General features: G+C 46.0%; 1 protein-coding gene across 4 annotated transcripts in view; it reads left to right on the forward strand.

Annotated features, from left to right (window-relative positions):
- Positions 1 to 461: 461 nt before the first annotated feature.
- The window catches only part of MASP1 (mannan binding lectin serine peptidase 1), a 118,761-nt gene continuing 98,569 nt past the window's right edge, over positions 462 to 20,653 (forward strand). Inside the window, exons 1-2 of one of the 4 annotated variants that reach the window (XM_030216107.1) lie at positions 462 to 623; positions 5,692 to 5,917. In XM_030216107.1, the coding sequence (XP_030071967.1) occupies positions 619 to 623; positions 5,692 to 5,917 (231 nt within the window). In that variant the 5' untranslated portion in view covers positions 462 to 618. The remainder of the gene's footprint in view (positions 624 to 5,691; positions 5,918 to 20,653) is intronic. The other 3 variants (XM_030216110.1, XM_030216109.1, XM_030216108.1) reach the window with 3 other exon arrangements.

Raw genomic sequence — 20,653 nt, forward strand, 5'->3', positions numbered from 1 at the left:
TGCAGGAAGACTTAATACCCCATGGGTTTGAGTAGAAAAGTTTTAAAGAAGGGATGAGCTGCAGGAAGACTTAGTACCCCAGGATTTGAGTAGAAAAATTTTAAAGAAGGGATGAGCTGCAGGAAGACGTCAGTACCCCAGGATTTGAGTAGAAAAGTTTTAAAGAAGGGATGAGCTGCAGGAAGACTTAGTACCCCAGGATTTGAGTAGAAAAATTTTAAAGAAGGGATGAGCTGCAGGAAGACGTCAGAACCCCAGGATTTGAGTAGAAAAGTTTTAAAGAAGGGATGAGCTGCAGGAAGACTTAGTACCCCATGGATTTGAGTAGAAAAGTTTTAAAGAAGAGGGGAAACTCTATTGAACAACCCTCTTCTTGTCGCTTGGGAGTAGAATATGCAGTTGGGGGAGAGGTTGGAGTTTTTCATCCCATTCCCGGCAGGGTCTGTGAGGAAGCCTGTTCCAGGCAAGGGGAGGCGTGACCTGCATCCAGAGCAGCAGGCAACAAAAGCTCCATCTGAGAACAAAGATAAGGGAAGAGACAGCAGAAGAGCCCTGGGAGCAAGTTAAACTGAGAAGGGCAAAACGAAAGGAAAATACAGAAAGGATAAAGCTGCAAAAATGAGGTGAGCATGAAAGGCGGCCACTAGTGTCAAAGGGACCCGGACATTTTCGCTTTGCTCTTCTGAGCCTGCTGCATTGCTGATAAGGGCTTTGCATGGATTAGGTGCTGGAGCAGAGCCTGACTTCTGCATTTTCAGCCTGCTTTAGTTGATTCACAAGGTCGGGGGATTCCAGGGGGAGCAGTGACCTGTGTTTAGGGGGAGAGAGAGGGGCATGAGCTCAGGTCCCCTTCAGGGATGCAGTTGCTTTGCATTCTACGAAGCTGAAAGGATCCAGAGCAAAGTCGCTAGGACAAGGTTTTGCAGAAAAACTTAGCTGCTGGTGGTGACTGTGTGTGAAAATAGCAATGGGCCCAGCACTTTCTGCAATCCGTGGCCTTAACTGAGGAAGTTTCAGCACCTTGGTGTCTCTCTTGTGCATTTCTCTCCCGGCTTTTAAAAGCAGGTTGGAGGAGACCTGCCATCTCTTAAGGATACGTTTTCATCTGGGGTTTTTTTTAAAGCATGTCTCTGGTAGAGGGGGAGTGGGCCAGATGAGAAGATTACAAGAAAATCATTCTTGGTCTTTCCCCAGATGACACTGTTGCGCTCCCGGCAGTAGATGCGTGGGGGTTTTTTTTTTCTTTTTTTCTTTTGTGCAAGTTAATTTTGCAAGGCAAGAGTCCTGCATAGATCTGAAAATGCAATCGTTGCATGAGTCTCAAAGTATGTGCACATGAGATTCAGCCACTTTCAGGGAGGGCTATGTGGGTAAATCACTATTGAGGTGTGTAAATGGCTTTGAAAATCGCTCTTCCCATTTATGAAATATGTTTAACTGGTAACCGGTTTCACTTTTTTTTTTAGTGTAGGGGGATGACCGGTTGTACTCCCCAAGGGCTTTAGTTATCAGGATAAAGGTAGTTACCATTCGTGAGATTATGGCCCTTATTTTACAAACCCTATTTTCATTTGAGACATACTTAAGATGACACTTAAAAGTTTATCTTGCATTTACAAAGCCAGGATATTTTTTTTTTTTTTGGGGGGGGGGGGGTTGCCGGGTTCTTGGGGCCTGGATTGGCCGCTGTTGGGGACAGGATGCTGGGCTTGATGGACCCTTGGTCTTTTCCCAGTGTGGCAGTGCTTATGTACATATCAGACCCAAGTGCATGCACGTGGCAAGGGAGCATGTTTTAGGGGGCAAAGGCATGACGAGTTCATAGATAGTTATTCCCCATTCCAGAAGGGGACCAAAGCTTCTATGGCCTAAAATATCATTGTCAGGAGTTACCTGCTACCAAAAATGTTTAGGATTTGGGAAACAGCGGCTCTTAAGCAGCACTCCACTGGAACAAATGGTGGGGGGGGGGTTACCCTTTTAATCCCCCAGCGGTTTTCAGCCCTCCCAAAAGCCAAACTGACAAGGGAAACTGGTCACTGTGACATTATCAGAATAACAACCAGTTTCTAGGGTCCCAAAGATAACTGGTTGTATGCTTTGAACCATTTTTCTATAATAGATGTGTATGCTGGACACACCCAGTGCATAAACATCCCATTTCTCCTGTATTTCAGAACAGACTCTACGTTGGTAGGTTCTATTCTAAACTACTGGTGAAACTGAAGATGTGCTGGCCTGCACATCTCAACTGCGACTTCTACAATCTGTCTAAAATGGAGCTGTCCATTTGAGTACATCTGGCCTAAGAGAACAGGCCCGTTTGTCATTCTGGTGGATTGAGGTTGGCGAACCGTAGGGGATAGGAGTGGATCATTAAAGAGAAGCTATAAAACAGTAAATTTAAAACAAATTGGAGAAAATATTTCTTCCCTCAACTTGTAATTAAACTCTGGAATTTGTTGCCAGAGAATGTGGTAAAAGCAGTTAGCTTAGCGGGGTTTTAAAAAGGTTTGGATCGCTTCCTAAAAGAAAAGTCCATAAGCAATTAATTATCAAGATAGACTTGGGAAAATGCACTGCTTATTTCTAGGATAAACAGCTAAAGTCTGTTTTATGGTTTGGGGATCTTACCAGGTACTTGTGACCTGGGTTGGCCACTGTTGGGAACAGGATACTGGGCTTGATGGATCTTCAGTCTGTCTCAGTATGGCAGTGCTTATGTTCGTTATTGCTAAATTCTAAGTTGCAAATAGTTTAAAAAAAAAACAACTTGACTTTTATACAACTGAAAGGATTCGGTGGACACTGATCAGAAAGAAATGGTAAGATTCTTAGGCTGGGTTTGTTTTCATGCTCCATAAGCTAGCTCACTTTTTTTGATTTGTCATTGGCTTACATTAACATAATTATGGTTAGTTTTATTTATTTATTTATTTATTTATTGTGCATTTATATCCCACATTTTCCCACTCTTGCAGGCACAATGTGGCTTACAAAAATTAGGCAGATATACAAACAAGGAGACAGAGGATAGACGGTGGGAAAAAAAAAAACTAGCAACAGAAGGCAGAGCAAGGTGGGGATCAGGAGGGGGTTATCATATTGCAGAGTAACTAGGGGTGTAGCTTTTAGTAAAGAAGCGGGTTTTCAGCAGCTTCTTGAAAAGGCCGTGGTCCATTTGTGCTTTAAGGTGCTGCGGGAGAGCGTTCCAGGATTTAGGGCCCCAGTAGCGGAAGGAAGAGGTGAAAATCCTTTTGTACTTGACTCCCTTACAAGTTGGGAAGTGTAGGTGGAGATACGTCCGTGCAGCAGGCGTGGCATTCCTGGGAGGAAGGTCGATCAATGGGAGCATGTACTCAGGAACCAACCCATAGATGATTTTGTGGGTTAAGGAGCAGAGCTTAAAAGGAATCCTGATTTTGTAATAATAATGTTGTTACATACTGACCCAAAATCCATAAAATACTGTAGAATGCCCTTTGGGGTTGGGGGAGGAAATGTCACTGAAATAATAGTTTCTACTGTGAAACTGCCCTGTGACTTCCAGCTCCCTCTACAGACCGACAGAGGTTAACTCCTTCAAGGGGCACATACGCCAAGAACATGCTCACACCTAGAATGGCGGAGGTGGAGAAGACGAGGACTGTATCTGAATTCAGAAAACACGGGACAGGCATGTGGGCTCTCTTAGGGGGAGGAAGAGATAGCGGATGATATAGATGAACAGACTGGATGGGTCGTATGGCCTTTATCTGCCGCAATTTTCTATGGTTCTATAATTGGTTATAATTGGTTAAGTGCTGGCTTGGAACTGGTTGATTTTCTATTTTTCTATTCAGACCGCAGGAGTTAGCCGGTTATCTTTAAACCGGCCAAAGATATACCGTTTTTCATACAGACAAATATGAGCACTAAACCGGCTTTAAAAATCGGTGGATAGCCGGTTATATCAGGCGATATAATCAGCTAGCTGCTAACCGAGGATATTCAGTGAGGGATAGTCGGTTAAGCGCTATTTAACCGGTCAGCAGCCATTCTGGCCAGTTAAACAGCGCTGAATATCGGGGATATATGTTTATTTTTCTATAATGGATGATTATGTTGCACACACCTAGTGGCATAAACATCCAGTTTTCCTGTAGTTTAGAGCCGGGTCTGTTTCGGCAAATTCAGTTCCAAAATATTGGTGAAACTTTGAGACTCACTGGCCTGCAGGTCTCAATTTCTGCTTTTACAGCCTTTCTAAAATGGAGCTGAATATGAATAAAGCTAACAGTTATCATGTTGAAATAGGATTATAACTGTGGGATAAACATAAAGGAATCCTGTTCCGAGGGAATGGATCCTCAGAAGCTTAGCTGAGATTAGGTGGCAGAGCCGGTGGTGGGAGGCGGGGCTGGTGGTTGGGAGGCGAGGATATTGCTGGGCAGACTTACACGGTCTGTGCCATGAAAAGGACAGGTACAATTCAAGGTAAGGTATACACAAAAAGTAGCACATATGAGTTTATCTTGTTGGGCAGACTGGATGGACCATGCAGGTCTTTTTCTGCCGTCATCTACTATGTTACTATCCTGCTTATAATCGAAAGAGAAAAACGCTTATATTGCGACCCAAATTGGGAGATAGACGTTTATCTCCCAAAAACGAATAAATCGGTATAAGCCAAAGCCGAATTTGGACGTTTTCAACTGCACTCCGTCGCGGATGCGGACAAAGTTGATGGGGGCGTGTCAGAGGTGTGGCGAAGGCGGACCTGGGGCGTGGTTATCGGCTGAAGAGAGATGGGCGCCTTTCGCCGATAATGGAACAAAAGTATGCGTTTGTAGCTAGAATGTAGGGCACTTTTCCTGGACCCTGTTTTTTCACAAATAAGGCCCCAAAAAGTGCCCTAAATAACCAGATGACTACCGGAAGGAATCGTGGATGACCTCCCCTGACTCCCCCAGTGGTCACTAACCCCCTCCCACCACAAAAAATGATATTTCACAACTTTTTATTTTCACCCTCAAATGTCATACCCACCTCCCTGGCAGCAGTATGCAGGTCCCTGGAGCAGTTGTTAGGGGGTGCAGTGGACTTCAGACAGGTGGACCCAGGCCCATCCCCCCCCCTACCTGTTACAATTGTGCTGCTTAATGCTTAGTCGTCCAACCCCCCCCAAACCCACTGTACCCACATGTAGATGCCCCCCTTCACCCCTTATGGCTATAGTAATGGTGTAGACTTGTGGGCAGTGGGTTTGGAGGGGGATTTGGGGGGCTCAACACACAAGGGAAGGGTGCTATACACCTGGGAGCTCTTTTACCTTTTTTTTGTGTTTTTGTAAAAGTGCCCCCTAGGGTGCCCGGTTGGTGTCCTGGCATGTGAGGGGGACCAGTGCACTACGAATCCTGGCCCCTCCCACGAACAAATGCCTTGGATTTATTCGTGTTTGAGCTGGGCGCTTTCATTTTCCATTATCGCTGAAAAGCAAAAAAACGCCCAGCTCACACATTGTCGAATAAAACATGGACATCTATTTTTTTGCGAAAATACGGTTCGGTCCGCCCCTTCACGGACCCGTTCTCGGAGATAAACGCCCATGGAGATAGACGTTTTTGTTCGATTATGCCCCTCTATGTATGATGTACAAATCCGAGACTACCCTGGGATCCTCAGTAACGAGTCTTCTCACCTCTTTCCTAGGATTCTGCTGTTCTGCTCCTTCTGCATGTGGCTGTCCCGGGGCACCGATGCTGTGGATTTGACTGAAATGTTTGCAGAGATCCGATCACCCAACTTTCCCGATTCTTATCCTACTGATTCAGAAGTGACGTGGAATATCTCTGTCCCTGAAGGATACAGAATTAGGCTTTATTTCATGCACTTTGACCTGGAGCCTTCCTACCTCTGTGAATACGACTATGCCAAGGTGAGAACCAGAGATCCCAATTTCTGTCACCAGCGTCTACACGGCTGTGATGATGTATGCCGGTCCCATTGATTACTATTGATTAGCCCATAGAAAGAGTTTCTTATCGCTGTGATCTCAATCCATTAATCAAGGTCTCGGGGCAAATGCCAAGATTATGGGTGGGCTCTACGAACACAATCGGAGATCTCTTCTTGTGAACAAAATTTCCCTTGATCTGTTCTGTCAAAGACAAGGGCTATTGTGGCCATTCTTGATATCCTTGGAAATGGAGAGAAAGTGTTTTTACAGCTCCTCATTCGATGCTGTATTAAGAATTAGTTTTTGCATCACTGCAGTACGTAGAACGCGTTACGTATAGTGTTTATGCACTACAATACAGAGTTCTACCATGGTTCTGAAAAATGAGATTTTTTTGCAGGCTGCAATAGATTTTATTTATTTATTTACTTGTTACATTTGTATCCCACATTTTCCCACCTATTTGTAGGCTCAGTGTGGCTTACATAGTACCGGAGAGGCGTTACAGACTCCGGTGTGAACAAATACAGGGTGATGTTGTGGTAAGATAAAGTTCGTGTGGCACAACCACACTAGGGAATCGTACAACGGAAGGGTTGTGTTATAGGACAACCACATTTATGACCATACGGGCAACCGGCCAGTGCCTGAGGGCCCAAGGCTGGCGGGATCTAGGGCTTCCCTCCTACATGCCCGATTTGCAACATTGGCATTGCACGTGTGTAGACCATTACCGCCCGGTTAACACGTGCGAATTTACCGCTAGGTCAATGGGTGGCGGTAAGGTCTCAGGCCCAAAATAGATGTGCAGCAATTTTTATTGTGCCGCACGTCCGTTTTTGGCCAAACAATAAAGGCCTTTTTTTGCAGGCGTGCTGAAAAATGGACCTGCGCACATCCAATACACGCATCCACACCAGCGCAGGCCATTTCTTCGGCGCACCTTAGTAAAAGGACCCCTTAATGCCATGGCCATGTCCAGGTCAGTTGCTGACCCGTGAATTATGCAAGTGCTAAGTGGGTAGAGATGGGAACTGCCTCTTGGGGGACCTGCAGATAGGACCAGATGAGAGGGGGGCAGGGGGGGCAAAATTCTCTGGGCCTCCGGCGCTGAAGTCCCTGGTCTCACCTGTCTGCCTCCACAGCTCCGGGCCCTCTTCATTCAAAGCGGCAGTCGCAGATCGCCTCTCTTCTGGCCTTCCCTTCCTGTGTCCCGCCCTTGCGGAAACCAGAAGTTACATCAGGCGAGGGCGGGACACAGGGAGGGAAGGCCAGAAGAGACGCGATCTGCAACTGCCGCTTTGAATGAAGAGGGCCCGGATCCGTGGAGGCAGGCAGGTGAGACCGCAGACTACGGTGGGGGGAGCGATGGGGGGCAGCAGCTCCACTTTCTATCTCAGTTGATAACACCCTCATCCTCCCCGTCTCATCTGCCCGCAACCTCTGAGTCATCTTTGACTCCTCCCTCTCCTTCTCTGCGCATATCCAGCAGATAGCCAAGACCTGTCACTTCTTCCTCTTTAACATCAGCAAAATTTGCCCTTTCCTCTCTGAACACACCACCCGAACTCTCGTCCACACTCTCATTACCTCTCACCTGGACTACTGCAACTTACTCCTCACCGGCCTCCCACTTAGCCATCTATCCCCCCTTCAATCTGTTCAGAACTCTGCTGCATGTCTTATATTCCGCCAGAACCGATATACTCATATCACCCCTCTCCTCAGGTCACTTCACTGGCTTCCGATCAGATACCGCATACAATTCAAGCTTCTCCTTCTTACCTACAAATGCACTCAGTCTGCTGCCCCTCACTATCTTTCTACCCTCATCTCCCCTTACGTTCCCGCCCGAAACCTCCGTTCACAGGACAAATCCCTCATCTCATTACTCTTTTCCACCACCGCCAACTCCAGGCTCCGCTCATTCTGCCTCGCCTCACCCTATGCTTGGAACAAACTTCCCGAGCCCTTACGCCAAGCCCCCTCCCTGCCCATCTTCAAGTCTTTGCTTAAAGCCCACCTCTTGAATGCTGCGTTCAGCACCTAACTCTTTCAGGAAATCCAGACTGCCCCAATTTGACTGCCCCTGACTGTTCACGTGTCCTTTAGATTGTAAGCTCTTTGAGCAGGGACTGTCCTTCTATGTTAAATTGTACAGCGCTGCATAACCCTAGTAGCGCTTTAGAAATGTTATATAGTAGTAGTAGCAGCAGCGGCGGGGGGTGGAGGCGGGTCGGCCTTGCCCCAGGCCCGGCCTAGTCTCTCTGCGGCCCTGCCTATCTGTGCTATATTGGCACTGAAAATGGCCCAGAACCTGCATAACTGTCAGCTGCTCCATGACTCAACCCACAGACTGCCCTGGAGCTAACTGCGTAGCACTGCAGTGGTCCGAGAGGATATTCAGTGGCACTGCGCGATTAACCAGGAACAGCCCGCTGAGTGGATCTTAAGTGGGTAGGAGCCACATTGAATACCGACTCCATAAATACTGTGGTATACTGAGGCTTGATTGAATTTAAATAATCAGAATGAAGAAGAAAGAGAGCCTGGATAGTGGTCTCTGATCCTGGTTTCAATCTGTGCACAGAGGCTTCCTCCTGCATCTTTTTAACTGCTTTCTGCACAGCACAGGGGACGGTGACCCTGTGATAGTTGTAAAACAAACAGTGAGGTCGGCCGCTTCTGGTTAATATTTTCTACAGAGGCCGCACCGTCTTCTTTCCCCACAGACTCTGGATTTTTGTTTGGAGTTTCTCTTCCTCGGGGTCAGGGGCTAAGTGTTTTGTTCCAACGCTACGGAGTCATCGCACTGAAGGGAAAGTTCTGGAATGGAGGGCAGTAACACAGATTTAGTTGGCGGACAAAACAAGGACACTTCTGGGAGCTAAAGGTGTCGTGGTATCACCTGAAGACGGTCCACTGGGTAGGTTCCCCTCATCCTCCCTCACACCTCTAACATACTGAAATCACCTTTTCTGCTTCTCCCTCCCCCAGCATAATTATTTCACATCCCAGTCATCATTGGTCCTGCTCCAGGGATTGACTGTAGCTGGCAGAAAGAATTGAGCAGGTTGTGCTTTTATCTGCTACTCGCAGAGGTGTAGCTAGGTGGGGTGCAAGGGGAGCAGCCACTCCCCCCAAACGGATTTTGAATGAAACGGTGTCTGTGAAGACGGGCCCTTGAGCCTTGCCCCGGTGCTTATTTTACAAAAGGTCTGCTCCTTCTGACATCAAAATCTGGCTACACTTCTGGCTACTCTGCCTCCTTTCCTGTGAGGTTGGACTTCCACAGACCCCACTGTGATCTTTTGACTTCAGGGGGAAGCTGGAAGAGGAGGAGGCTGCGACACAACTACGAAATGCGACTTGCCAACTCCTCCTGCCAGCCAGAAGGGATCAAGTAGGGATCGGAGAAAAGTTTTCTTCACTCAACGTGTAATTAAACTCTGTCATTCATTGCCAGAGAATGTGGGAAAGGCAGTTAGCTTAGCGGAGTTTAAAAAAGGCCTGGATGGCTTCCTAAAGGAAAAGTCCATAGACCATTATTAAATTGACTTGGGGAAAATCCACAGCTTATTTCTGGGATAAGCAGCATAAAATGTGTTGATCTTTTTCAGGATCTTCACAGGTATTTGTGACCTGGATTGGCCACTGTTGGAAACAGGATGCTGGGCTTGATGGACCTTTGGTCTGTCCCAATATGGCAATACTTACGTATGTAATGTGCTGTTAAGATATTTGAATCACTACTCCCAGTACTAGGACTTACATTATCAAACTCTTTACCTATTGCCTTTAGAAGAGACAATGTCTACCTTAGCTTCCAGAAGATGTTAAAAATCTTTTCTCTTTCCAAAAACCGTTCCATAAAAATCCATGACTACTTTTGTTTCCTGGAATCTTCCATAAGACTATCCTATGATACTCTTTGTCATGCTTACACCCTGACAACTTCTGCTCTTGCCTCACCCAGATTGCAAACCGCAGGAGATATTAGTGGTATACAAGAATTGATTTGAATTGGATTGAATTACAGCAACCCTTTTGGATCGATTACATGAGTAAAATGAGTTTATCTTGTTGGGCAGACTGGATGGACCGTACAGGTCTTTATCTGCCGTCATTTACTATGTTACTATGTTATGTTGCTATGAGTATAAATAAAACAGAACCTAGAACTTAGGAAGCAGGCAAAGACTTCAGTGCTGGCAGTGACAGCCCGTGAGCCCACCCCATCTTCTCTCTGCCAGTGACCCCTTCCCCTCTTCCCAGTGGCGTAGCAAGGGGGGCAGGAGGGGCCACCCGGGGCAGGGCGGTTCGCCGTTGCACCCCCCCCCCCCCCGGGTGCAGCACGATGACACCCCCCCCTCGGCGGATTGACACCCCCCCTCCCGACCCAGTGCCTACCCTCCTCCGTGCAACCAGTTCCCTACCGTTAAAAAAATATCAGAATCCGAGGCAAAGCGCAGCGCCTCGCGCCTGCATGTCAAAGAAATGTGGACCGTCTCATCGGGCCTTCCCTTGCTCTATCTGTCCCGCCCTCCGCTGACGCAACTTCCTATTTCCGCAAGGGCGGGACAGACAGAGCGAGAGAAGGTCCGATGAGACGGTCCACATTTCCTTTATGTGCAGGCGTGAGGCGCTGCACCTCGCCTTGGATTCCGATATTTTTTTTTAAGGTAGGGAGCTGGTTGCACGGAGGAGGGTAGGCACTGGGTCGGGAGGGGGGGTGTCGATGCGCCAAGGGGGGGGTGTCATCGTGCTGCACCAGGGGGGGGGGTGTGCAACGGCAAACCGCCCTGCCCCGGGTGGCAGCCTCCCTTGCTACGCCACTGCCTCTTCCCAGTGTAACCCGGGTCTCACCCCTTGACTAGCTTAGCTCCGCAACTCGGGTCACAAGGAAAACATATTTCTCTCTCATTGCTGCATTCTGCCTCCACTCAGCTCATCGCTCATACTACTACTACTACTAAACATTTCTAAAGCGCTACTAGGGTTACGCAGCGCTGTACAATTTACATAGAGGGACAGTCCCTGCTCAAAGAGCTTAAATCTAGTAGACAAGTGAACGGTCAAATTGGGGATTAAAGCCCTTTCCTTACCGATTCCCTTAGCGAATCGGTAAGGAACGGGCATGTATCAAGGAAAAGGAATGCAAATGAGCTGCTCGTTGTAGCTCACTTGCATTCTCTATTCCGTCGTTAAACAGTCGGCAGGTCGAGCATGCACAGAGCAGCCAAGTGTTATGCTGGCTGCTCTGCGCATGCCTATGGACATCCTTTATGGACGTCCTTCACTATATATAAAAAAAGACGAGCTGTGTCTATGGATGTCCTTCGCTCCCCCCTCCCCCCTGCATTGAAATGACAGCTTCCCGCAGCTTCCCGCAGCTTCCCGCAGCCCCTGGCCTCCCCATCAGACGAGGGCAGGCCAGGGAGGAAAGGAGGGAAGTCCGAAGGGAGGCGATCAGCGGAGATTACACCAGATTAACGATACTTTCATGCATCTGACGTTTGAATACCGCGCCGAACATGTGCGTCTTTTTTTTTTTTACTGCATCCTTCGTTTTTTCTAAAACGGTAATGACTTTTACGTTTTCGGTTGTTTTATGTTTTGCTGATGCATCTGGGCCTGAGCCCAGTTTTCCCTATTAGCAATTCTGTTCTGTCCCAAACATACCATCACACCTTCCATTTAATGAGCTTAGGAGTGGGTCAGTGGTCTGGAATAAAGATCCAGGGTTTGGGAAGACTAGGAGAGACTCAATTTGGCACCTCTCTCAGTCCATGAGACTCGCTAAAAATCATACTGCACTCCGGGACTTTGTAGAATGCAAACAACTTTACTGGAACTTCTGCAACCAGCAGACAACGCTTCAGAAACTCTATATACATTGTCCATCCGAGATTATTGGTGATAATCTTGGCTACTCCACTTTATTCTTTCAAGATACTCAATGCCGTATATATTTACACAGACTCTTGTCTACTACCCATCCTGTTGTGTCTGGAATATATCCAAGGCCTGCTTCTGTTACTCCTGATAGCAATCCAACTCCAGCAGGCAATGTATGTCACAGGATAACACTTCGGCCTTGAACCGGCTTCCCCTGTTCTAATTCCTGCTTCCAGGCTGGATTCCCTTTGTCCACCTGAAGCTCTGTCTCCTTCTCAGTTGCCACTTAGGCCCAGTTGCATCAACCAAACGTAAAAAAATCTAAAACGTAAAAGTGCTTACTGAATTTGAAAAAACGAAGAATGCGCTGACTCTTCCCTGCTGCAGTCTGAAGTCTCGGTGGCCATTTTGAAGAGCGATCCAGCAGCGGGGGAGAGTCAGTGCCGGCAGCGGGCAGGGAGTCAAGACTGGGGATCTTTCCTGCCTGCCCCAAAGAATTCGCTGGACAACCTGGGTGGCTGGAGGGGGGGCAGGGGAGAGAGGAGAGTCGCTGGACATGGGTGGCTGGAGGGGGGGCAGGGGGAGTGGAGGGTCGCTGGACATGGGTGGCTGGAGGGGGAGCAGGTGAGAGAGGAGAGTCGCTGGGCATGGGTGGCTGGAGGGGGGCAGGGGAGAGAGGAGAGTCACTGGACTGGCTGGAGGGAGGGCAGGGGAGAGAGGAGAGTCGCTGGACATGATTGGCTGGAGGGAGGGCAGGGGAGAGAGGAGAGTCGCTGGACATGTGTGGCTGGAGGGGGGCAGGGGGAGAGGAGGGTCGCTGGACATGTGTGGCTGGAGGGGGGCAGGGGAGAGAGGAGAGTCGCTGGACACGGGTGGCTGGAGGGGGGGCAGGGCAGAGACGAGGGTCGTAGTATATAAAAGTGTAGTGTAGACATCCACTCTCATTTCTTGCTTTGGCTATTTCATTACATTCTTCACAACAAAAATGTCGCCCATTTTAACAGGCTTTACGGCTTGTTTGGTTTTAACTGCCCCCTATCCCACTCCCTCCCCATTCCCACGCCACCACCAGGGTGTCCGAGTTGATGATTAGCACTGGTATTTCTGTTCATCTCTTGACCCCTTTGCTCTATGAGCTTGGGTAAGTCTTTCGCCTAACTGCAATAACAGGGACATTGTAATTCTATGAATTATGCTTGTTAATAGCGTTATATAAATATACCAGATCTTATCATTACTGTACACTTGCATTCAGCTCATCCTGCATTGTGTTCTGCTGAGGGGCCCCCTCCTCCTATGGAAGCCAGTGGTTCACTGAAAAGAGTGACTTCCAAGACCAGTTGTTAGTCCTTCATCAAGACTAAGTATTACTACAGGTAATGAGAGGGAGATCTCTGGTAATTATCTGAAAATGCTATGAAATGCACAGGCAGTGTTTCTAGAAGTGTCTCTTAGAGATATCCTGTAATGTTTGGAGAAACACCGATAATGCTATGGTATAGTAATAACTTTTGATAATTATCTGGGTCTGGTAGGCAGGACGGAGCCACATTTCCTAGAGAAGTGGAATAATAAATCACATTTATATCCCAGTACGACTGAGAAGGGGATACAATGGAGAAGCTGGCCAGGTTAATCAGGAAAGTTTAATTTGCCTTTTCATCTAGTACTAGAAAAGGCAACAATCTGCTAAAGTACACTTATCTTTATATATGGAAGCTCAAATCATTCTCTATGGAACCGTCTGTTTCACATAGAAACGGAATCAAACAAAATAAAACATGGAAAAGAAAATAAGATGATACCTTTTTTATTGGACATAACTTAATACATTTCTTGATTAGCTTTCGAAGGTTGCCCTTCTTCGTCAGATCGGAAATAAGCAAATGTGTTAGCAGATAGTATATATAAGAGAAACATCAAAGCATTGCTTTGACAGTCTGACAGAGTGGGAGGGTGGGGGTATGCATGAGGATATCAATTATCTATTGATAACCTTTAAGAGTGGACTAACACGGCTACCACACCTCTCCCCTTAACAGTAAAATAACACATCTCTTAATGGTAGTCCATGTTGATAACGACCCCCTTACTGTAAAGAGTTACAGTCTCAGGTAACCAGAGCTGATATTGTGATGTCATAATGGCTCATTCCACCAATGCCTAAGAGCCAACCTCATCAGTGATGTCACAATGGCTTACTTACCTCACTTTTATTACATATAGCAGTAATCTCAATTTTTAGATTAATTTCCCCCTTAACAGTTATCAATAGAAATCAAACAAAATAAAACATGGAAAAGAAAATAAGATGATACCTTTTTTATTGGACATAACTTAATACATTTCTTGATTAGCTTTCGAAGGTTGCCCTTCTTCCTCAGATCGGAAATAAGCAAAATAAGTGTCTCTTAGAGATATCCTGTAATGTTTGGGGAAACACCGATAATGCTATGGTATAGTAATAACCTTATTTCCGATCTGAGGAAGAAGGGCAACCTTCGAAAACTAATCAAGAAATGTATTAAGTTATGTCCAATAAAAAAGATAGAAAATATACAAAGCAGATCGTTGATGGATAAAAATGATTTTAATAATAAATTAGAATATGCATACAATAGCCCGACACAGGCCGTGTTTCGCCCTACTGGGCTGCTTCAGGGGATATACAGTTGATATCTTGAAAAAACGGCTCTCTCAGAGATGTTGAAACCAATGATCAATAGCATACAATCAATCAGACAGTCACTTATCTCTCCTAAGCCTATTCCTTCTCAACTTCATCATATGCCCCCTCATTCCAGAGCTCTCCTTCATTTCAAAAAGGCTCTCTTCCTGTACATAAATGCCCTTGAGATATTTAAACGTTTCTATCATGTCTCCTCTCTCCCTCCTCTCTTCCAGCGTATACATGTTGAGGTTCATAAGCCTGATCCCAATAATTTTTGCATTCAAGACCGCTTACTAATTTCGTAGCCGCCCTCTGGACCGACTCCATCCTGTTTATATCTTTCACAATGTCGCTTCTTCAGGAGAGACTTCCACAAGACACAAGTGCGGAAACACTGCAAAAAAATTAAAAAAGGGAAGTGAAGAAAAGATTTTAAAAGTTCATGGCAATATAAATATATCAAAAAGAAGCCCAAGCTACCCACTGGCAGCCAGCAGCGTTACGTACAGCGCTGCTCCGGAGAATTCAAAATGGTGCCTAACTTAAAAAGATTATGTCAACAGAGGAACCAGTCAAAAAGTTCATAAGAAGTAATATATCACAGGAACACTTTCCAATCAATAAAGGTATTAAGGCCAACAGATTTCAAACTTCTTAATCTATAGATCCATTTCTGTTCAAGTCTTTTTTTCCCCCCTATTCCCACCTCGATTGTCCATAGGAATGTGATCAGTGATAAACCAGCCCATACAGTCATAAGCATGAAGTTTTTTGCAAACAATGAGGAACCGCTGGAGCATCTGGTTTCTCGCGCTGAAAACTTGATCGATGTTCGTCAATGCTAGCTCTGAAAGGTCTAGTGATTTTTCCAATATATCAGTGGCGTAGCCACAGGTGGGCCTGGGTGGGCCAGGGCCCACCTACTTAGGGCTCAGGCCCACCCAACAGTAGCACACGTTTAGCGGTAGCTGGTGGGGACCCCAAGCTCCGCCAGCTGAAGACTTCCCCCTGATAGTAATTAAAACGCTGCTGTCCATGATACTGGCACCTGTGCACGCTCAGTTTTCAGCGCATGCCTACTGCAGGCTGCCAAGGTGGAAAGAAGCATTTTCCCGCCAGCTCAGATATTTTTCTGGTGGGGGTAGGGAAGAACACTTGGTGCCCACCCATTTCCTGCCTAGGCCCACCCAAAATCTGTTGTCTGGCTATGCCCCTGCAATATATATCCTATTGCAAGGACATTTAATCAAATAGATCACAAAAGTAGTGATGGGAGTTGCGTTCCAAGACGTATGAAGAGAGACTTGCTGACCTGAACATGTACACCCTGGAGGAAAGGAGGAACAGGGGTGATATGATACAGACGTTCAAATATTTGAAAGGTATTAATCCGCAAACGAATCTTTTCCGGAGATGGGAAGGCAGTAGAACGAGAGGACATGAAATGAGATTGAAGGGGGGGCAGACTCAGGAAAGATGTCAGGAAGTATTTTTTTCACGGAGAGGGTGGTGGACGCTTGGAATGCCCTCCCGCAGGAGGTGGTGGAGATGAAAACGGTAACGGAATTCAAACATGCATGGGACAGGCATAAAGGAATCCTGTGCAGAAGGAATGGATCCACAGAAGCTTAGCTGAAATTGGGTGGCGGGGGAAGAGGGGTTGGTGGTTGAGAGGCTAGGATAGGGGAGAGGAGACTTATACGGGGTCTGTGCTAGAGCCGGTGATGGGAGGCGGGACTGGTGGTTGGGAGGCGGGAAATACTGCTGGACAGACTTATACGGTCTGTGCCCTGGAAAAGACAGGTACAAATCAAGGTAAGGTATACACATATGAGTTTATCGTGGGCAGACTAGATGGACCGTGCAGGTCTTTTTCTGCCGTCATCTACTATGTTACTAATGTTAACTCATTTTTCGTGCAACTTGCATGATGCTTGATCATATTCCTTTGCTTAGGGCAACTCTGGATGTGGTGTCACTCTGTACCTCCACACCACAGGCTGGTCCACTATTGGTATTGGGGCAATTTTTAGATTTGCAGCCTAGATCATATCCTATCCCTACAGATTTTCTTCTGGAATTAGCAACTATAGCCATGAAAGAAAAATTTGTCATATACTCTGACCAGCACTTGTGGGAGTTCTCCCTTGAAGAGGTGGTATTGTGAAATGGATGTTTTCTTGAAGAATGATTTTTGCTTCCGTATATAAAGATATTGTATTTTAATGGATGTTGCTTGATTTTGAAAAATTTTTTGAGAATTTATTTAAGAAGAGAAAATATTGCTGTTGTTTCAAATTATTATTTTTTTTTTAGACTGGTGATGTGCCTGATGTGAAGCTCTCTGGCTTGTTTATATTTCAGTCGTGAGCAGCCACTGAAGTCTTTTTCTTCTCATTATAGGGCCCTTTTACTAAGGTGTGCTGAAAAATAAAAAAAAAATTTTGGACGAGAGTAGCGGACGCGTGTCAAAAATGAAATTACCGCAAGGGCGGGAGGTGGTGATGAAAACGGTAACGGAATTCAAAAATGCGTGGGATAAACATAAAGGAATCCTGTTCAGAAGGCAATGGATCCTCAGGAGCTTAGCCGAGACTGGGTGGCAGAGCCGGTGGTGGGAGGCGGGGCTAGTGGTTGGGAGGCGGGGCTAGTGCTGGACAGACTTCTACGGTCTGTGCCCTGAAAATGGCAGATACAAATAGGTCAGGTATACACAAAAAGTAGCACATATGAGTTTATCTTGTGGGCAGACTGGATGGACCGTGCAGGTCTTTTTCTGTCATCATCTACTATGTTACTATGTGGTAGCCGGGCGGTAACTCCAAATTGAGCACGTAGGCGCCTACGCAGCTTAGTACAAGGGCCCCTCTCGGCCTTAAGTAAGGTTGACGATTTTGTTGTTTCACTCACAGCTTGTGCTTTACTCTTGTATCTGAGTAAGTGTATCGGCCACTAGTTATTGGTGATATTTCAAACAATAAGACATCTGTAGTGTCCACGGGTTATGAACTAAACATCCACTGATACTGCTGTAGTACGAGAGTTGTGTTACCAACAGGCTACTAAGTGGCTTCCCTCATTCCTTTGTTTTGAAAGTGTTCCGTTCCCCTCGGGAGAAATAAGATTCTGGTTATCTCTGCATTTTCTGGTTCCACGGCTGGCATGACCCTACCTCCTTGCCTCCCCTGTCACATCTGACCATTTTTATGGGTATTTTTTTAAGACACGCGAGTGCTTTCTTTCAGAGCGTGAACCTGAAGAATTAGAAAAACCAACTTTTCTTTACAAACTTTGTTCCACTTGTTTTCTATACCTCTGCTTCAGCGTTTTCCTCCCACAGAGATCCCTAAATCTCTCTTTTGTTTGGTGCTTTTCAAAGCCTTTCTTTTGAATGGTCTTAACTTCTTTGACTTTACTGCTTAACTTCCTCAGCTCTGTTTGTCCAAGTATAGAACAAGGCTTTTCGCTCATAGTTCAAATGTTCCATTTTCAATAACGTTTCGCCAACAGGGAATGGGCGGCGAAACCCTTCCCATCCTTGCTGCTCCCTTCTCTTTGCTGCAAAGTGGACTGGAGCTTCCAGGATAGAAACACATGTGGAACAGCTGGAAGGATAAGCCACTTTAAAATCCCAGGCACAAAATGAGTATGATAAGAGGATGTAAAGTCTTCTGTTGGGTATGAAGAAGAGAAGAGCATTTTTTTAAAATTCTTTGCATTGTGATGTCCCATTAGGTTAATCCTCTGATTATATGTAGCTCATTCACAGATTAAATAGCTGTATTGCAAAAAATAATCACAAACTATCCGTCTAATTTTCGAAACACTTATCCAGGCAACAGCACCTGCTACAAAGAGAGGTTCCGCTGAGCAGGGCCAGTTGTCGATTTTCAGCCAGTATTTTAAGGATAATGACACTGGAATCCATTGCAGGCTTCCCCTGTGTGGAGTGATGCAGGCCAGGGGTGGAGAGGAAACTTATCCTGATAGTGACGATATTCAACCCTGCTATTCACGTAACTATCCAGAAATTTAAGACAGAAAATTTGCTGAACATCTTGATGGTCAACAGATAGCAACTGGTGCTTTAATATCTGGGAATATGTTTAAACAATGTGGCCGGCGTTTAAAAGAAATGACGACTGCAGCTCCTTGTGATCCTGGGCAAGTCACTTAACCTTCCATTGCCTCAGGAACAACGCTTAACCCCCCCCCCCCTTTTTACAAAGCTAGGCTAGTGGCTACTGGTGCGGTAATGCTGACACAGCCCTTTGGCGGTTCTCATCTGCTTTCTGTATTAGAAATCCTCTGGCTTGATGTGAGTCCCAGGGAATCAGGGACTCCTGCTATGGATTGTGGAGGCCCAACTTCCCACCCTCCAGTCTCTTCACTAACTCTCTAGCTTAGGTAGCAGCAGCTTTGTGGGTGCCTGAGGTCCCTCAATATTATGCAAACACCTTCACGGTGTCCAGGGAGGGGAAACTTGTTGAGATTAGCACCCAATCATTTTGAAAAGTTGGCCTTTGCTCTCTAGAAACATCCCAGATTTCTGTGGAAATTAACTCCGTCATTGCTGGTATAGTCTACATGTCTTTAGCTGTCTACAGGCTGTACTTGAGGCCTCTACAGCAAGCAGAGCTGCCTCTGTTTTGGGTTTTACTCCAACCAGGGGAAAGAAGGGAAAGGGAAATGGGACTTGATATCCTGCCTCTCTGTGGTTTTTGCAACTACATTCAAAGCAGTTTACATGGTATATGCAGGTACTTATTTGTACCTTGGGCAATGGAGGGTTAAGTGGCTTGCCCAGAGTCATAAGGCGCTGCGGAGGGAATTGAACCCAGTTCCCCAGGATCAAAGTCCACTGCACTAACCACTAGGCTTCTCCTCCACTAACAACATTCCACGTAGAATCTCAAATAGTAGCAACAGAATCTCAAATAGTAGCAACAGAATCTTAAATAGGGAAAGGGAAATGGAACTTGATATACCGCCTTTCTGTGGTTTTTGCAACTACATTCAAAGCAGTTTACATGGTATATGCAGGTACTTATTTGTACCTGGGGCAATGGAGGGTTAAGTGGCTTGCCCAGAGTCATAAGGCGCTGTGGAGGGAATTGAACCCAGGCCCCCAGGTTCTCACCCTGCAGTAACCTCTAGGCTACTCCTCCACGTGCAACATTCCACGTAGAATCTCAAATAATAGGAACATTCCATCTAGAATCTGAAATAGGAGCAAGATTCCATTTAGAATCTCGAATAGTAGCAACAGAATCTCAAATAGTAACAACATTCCATTTAGAATCTCGAATAGTAGCAACAGAATCTCAAATAGGGAAAGGGAAATGGGACTTGATATACTGCCTTTCTGTGGGTTTTGCAACTACATTCAAAGCGATTTACATATATTCAGGTACTTATTTGTACCTGGGGCAATGGAGGGTTAAGTGACTTTCCCAGAGTCACAAGGAGCTGTGGTGGGAATCGAACTCAGTTCCCCAGAATCAGAGTCCGCTGCATTAACCACTAGACTAAAATTCCAGAACTTGGTAAGATAAGTACTCAGTTTTCTATCAGTTCCAGGGGACTAGAACTGCCTTTTAGTTGGCTCCCTTGTGCACCAAGTTTATTAAAGGCTTTCTATCCCGCTCATCAGACATGCCTCCTGAGTGTCATACAGGCTAAAATAATTGGGAAGAGAGGAGAGGAGAGCAGAAAAGTAAAATAGGGGGAAAGGAGGGAATAACTACATAATTCATAATAGGAACGCTTACCATCTCCTCTGAAACTGCAACCACCAGGCCAACTGTCAGTAGGACCAGCTATGCTCCTGTTATCTTTCCACCCCAACAGTCAATATCCTCTTGGACTCCTTTTGAGAAGACCCCTTTCACTCTTCTGTTCTTTCTATGGAGAAAGACCTCTTTGCTCTTCCTTACTGGGGATTTTATACTTCTCTCCCAACTAAAGGGAACTCCTACCCTTATGAGATTGACAAGTGACAAACCCCGATTATTGTCTCATTCTTTAGGAAAAATACACTTCTTTGATGGAACAAAATGTAGGGCAACGTCATGCCTACAGTAATCGCCAACTATGGCCTCCAGTAACGGAGTCGTTTCCTGTTTCTTCCATGTGTTAGACTCTTC

The sequence above is a fragment of the Microcaecilia unicolor genome, chromosome 10 (assembly GCF_901765095.1).
Source record: "Microcaecilia unicolor chromosome 10, aMicUni1.1, whole genome shotgun sequence".
Lineage (NCBI taxonomy): Eukaryota > Metazoa > Chordata > Amphibia > Gymnophiona > Siphonopidae > Microcaecilia > Microcaecilia unicolor.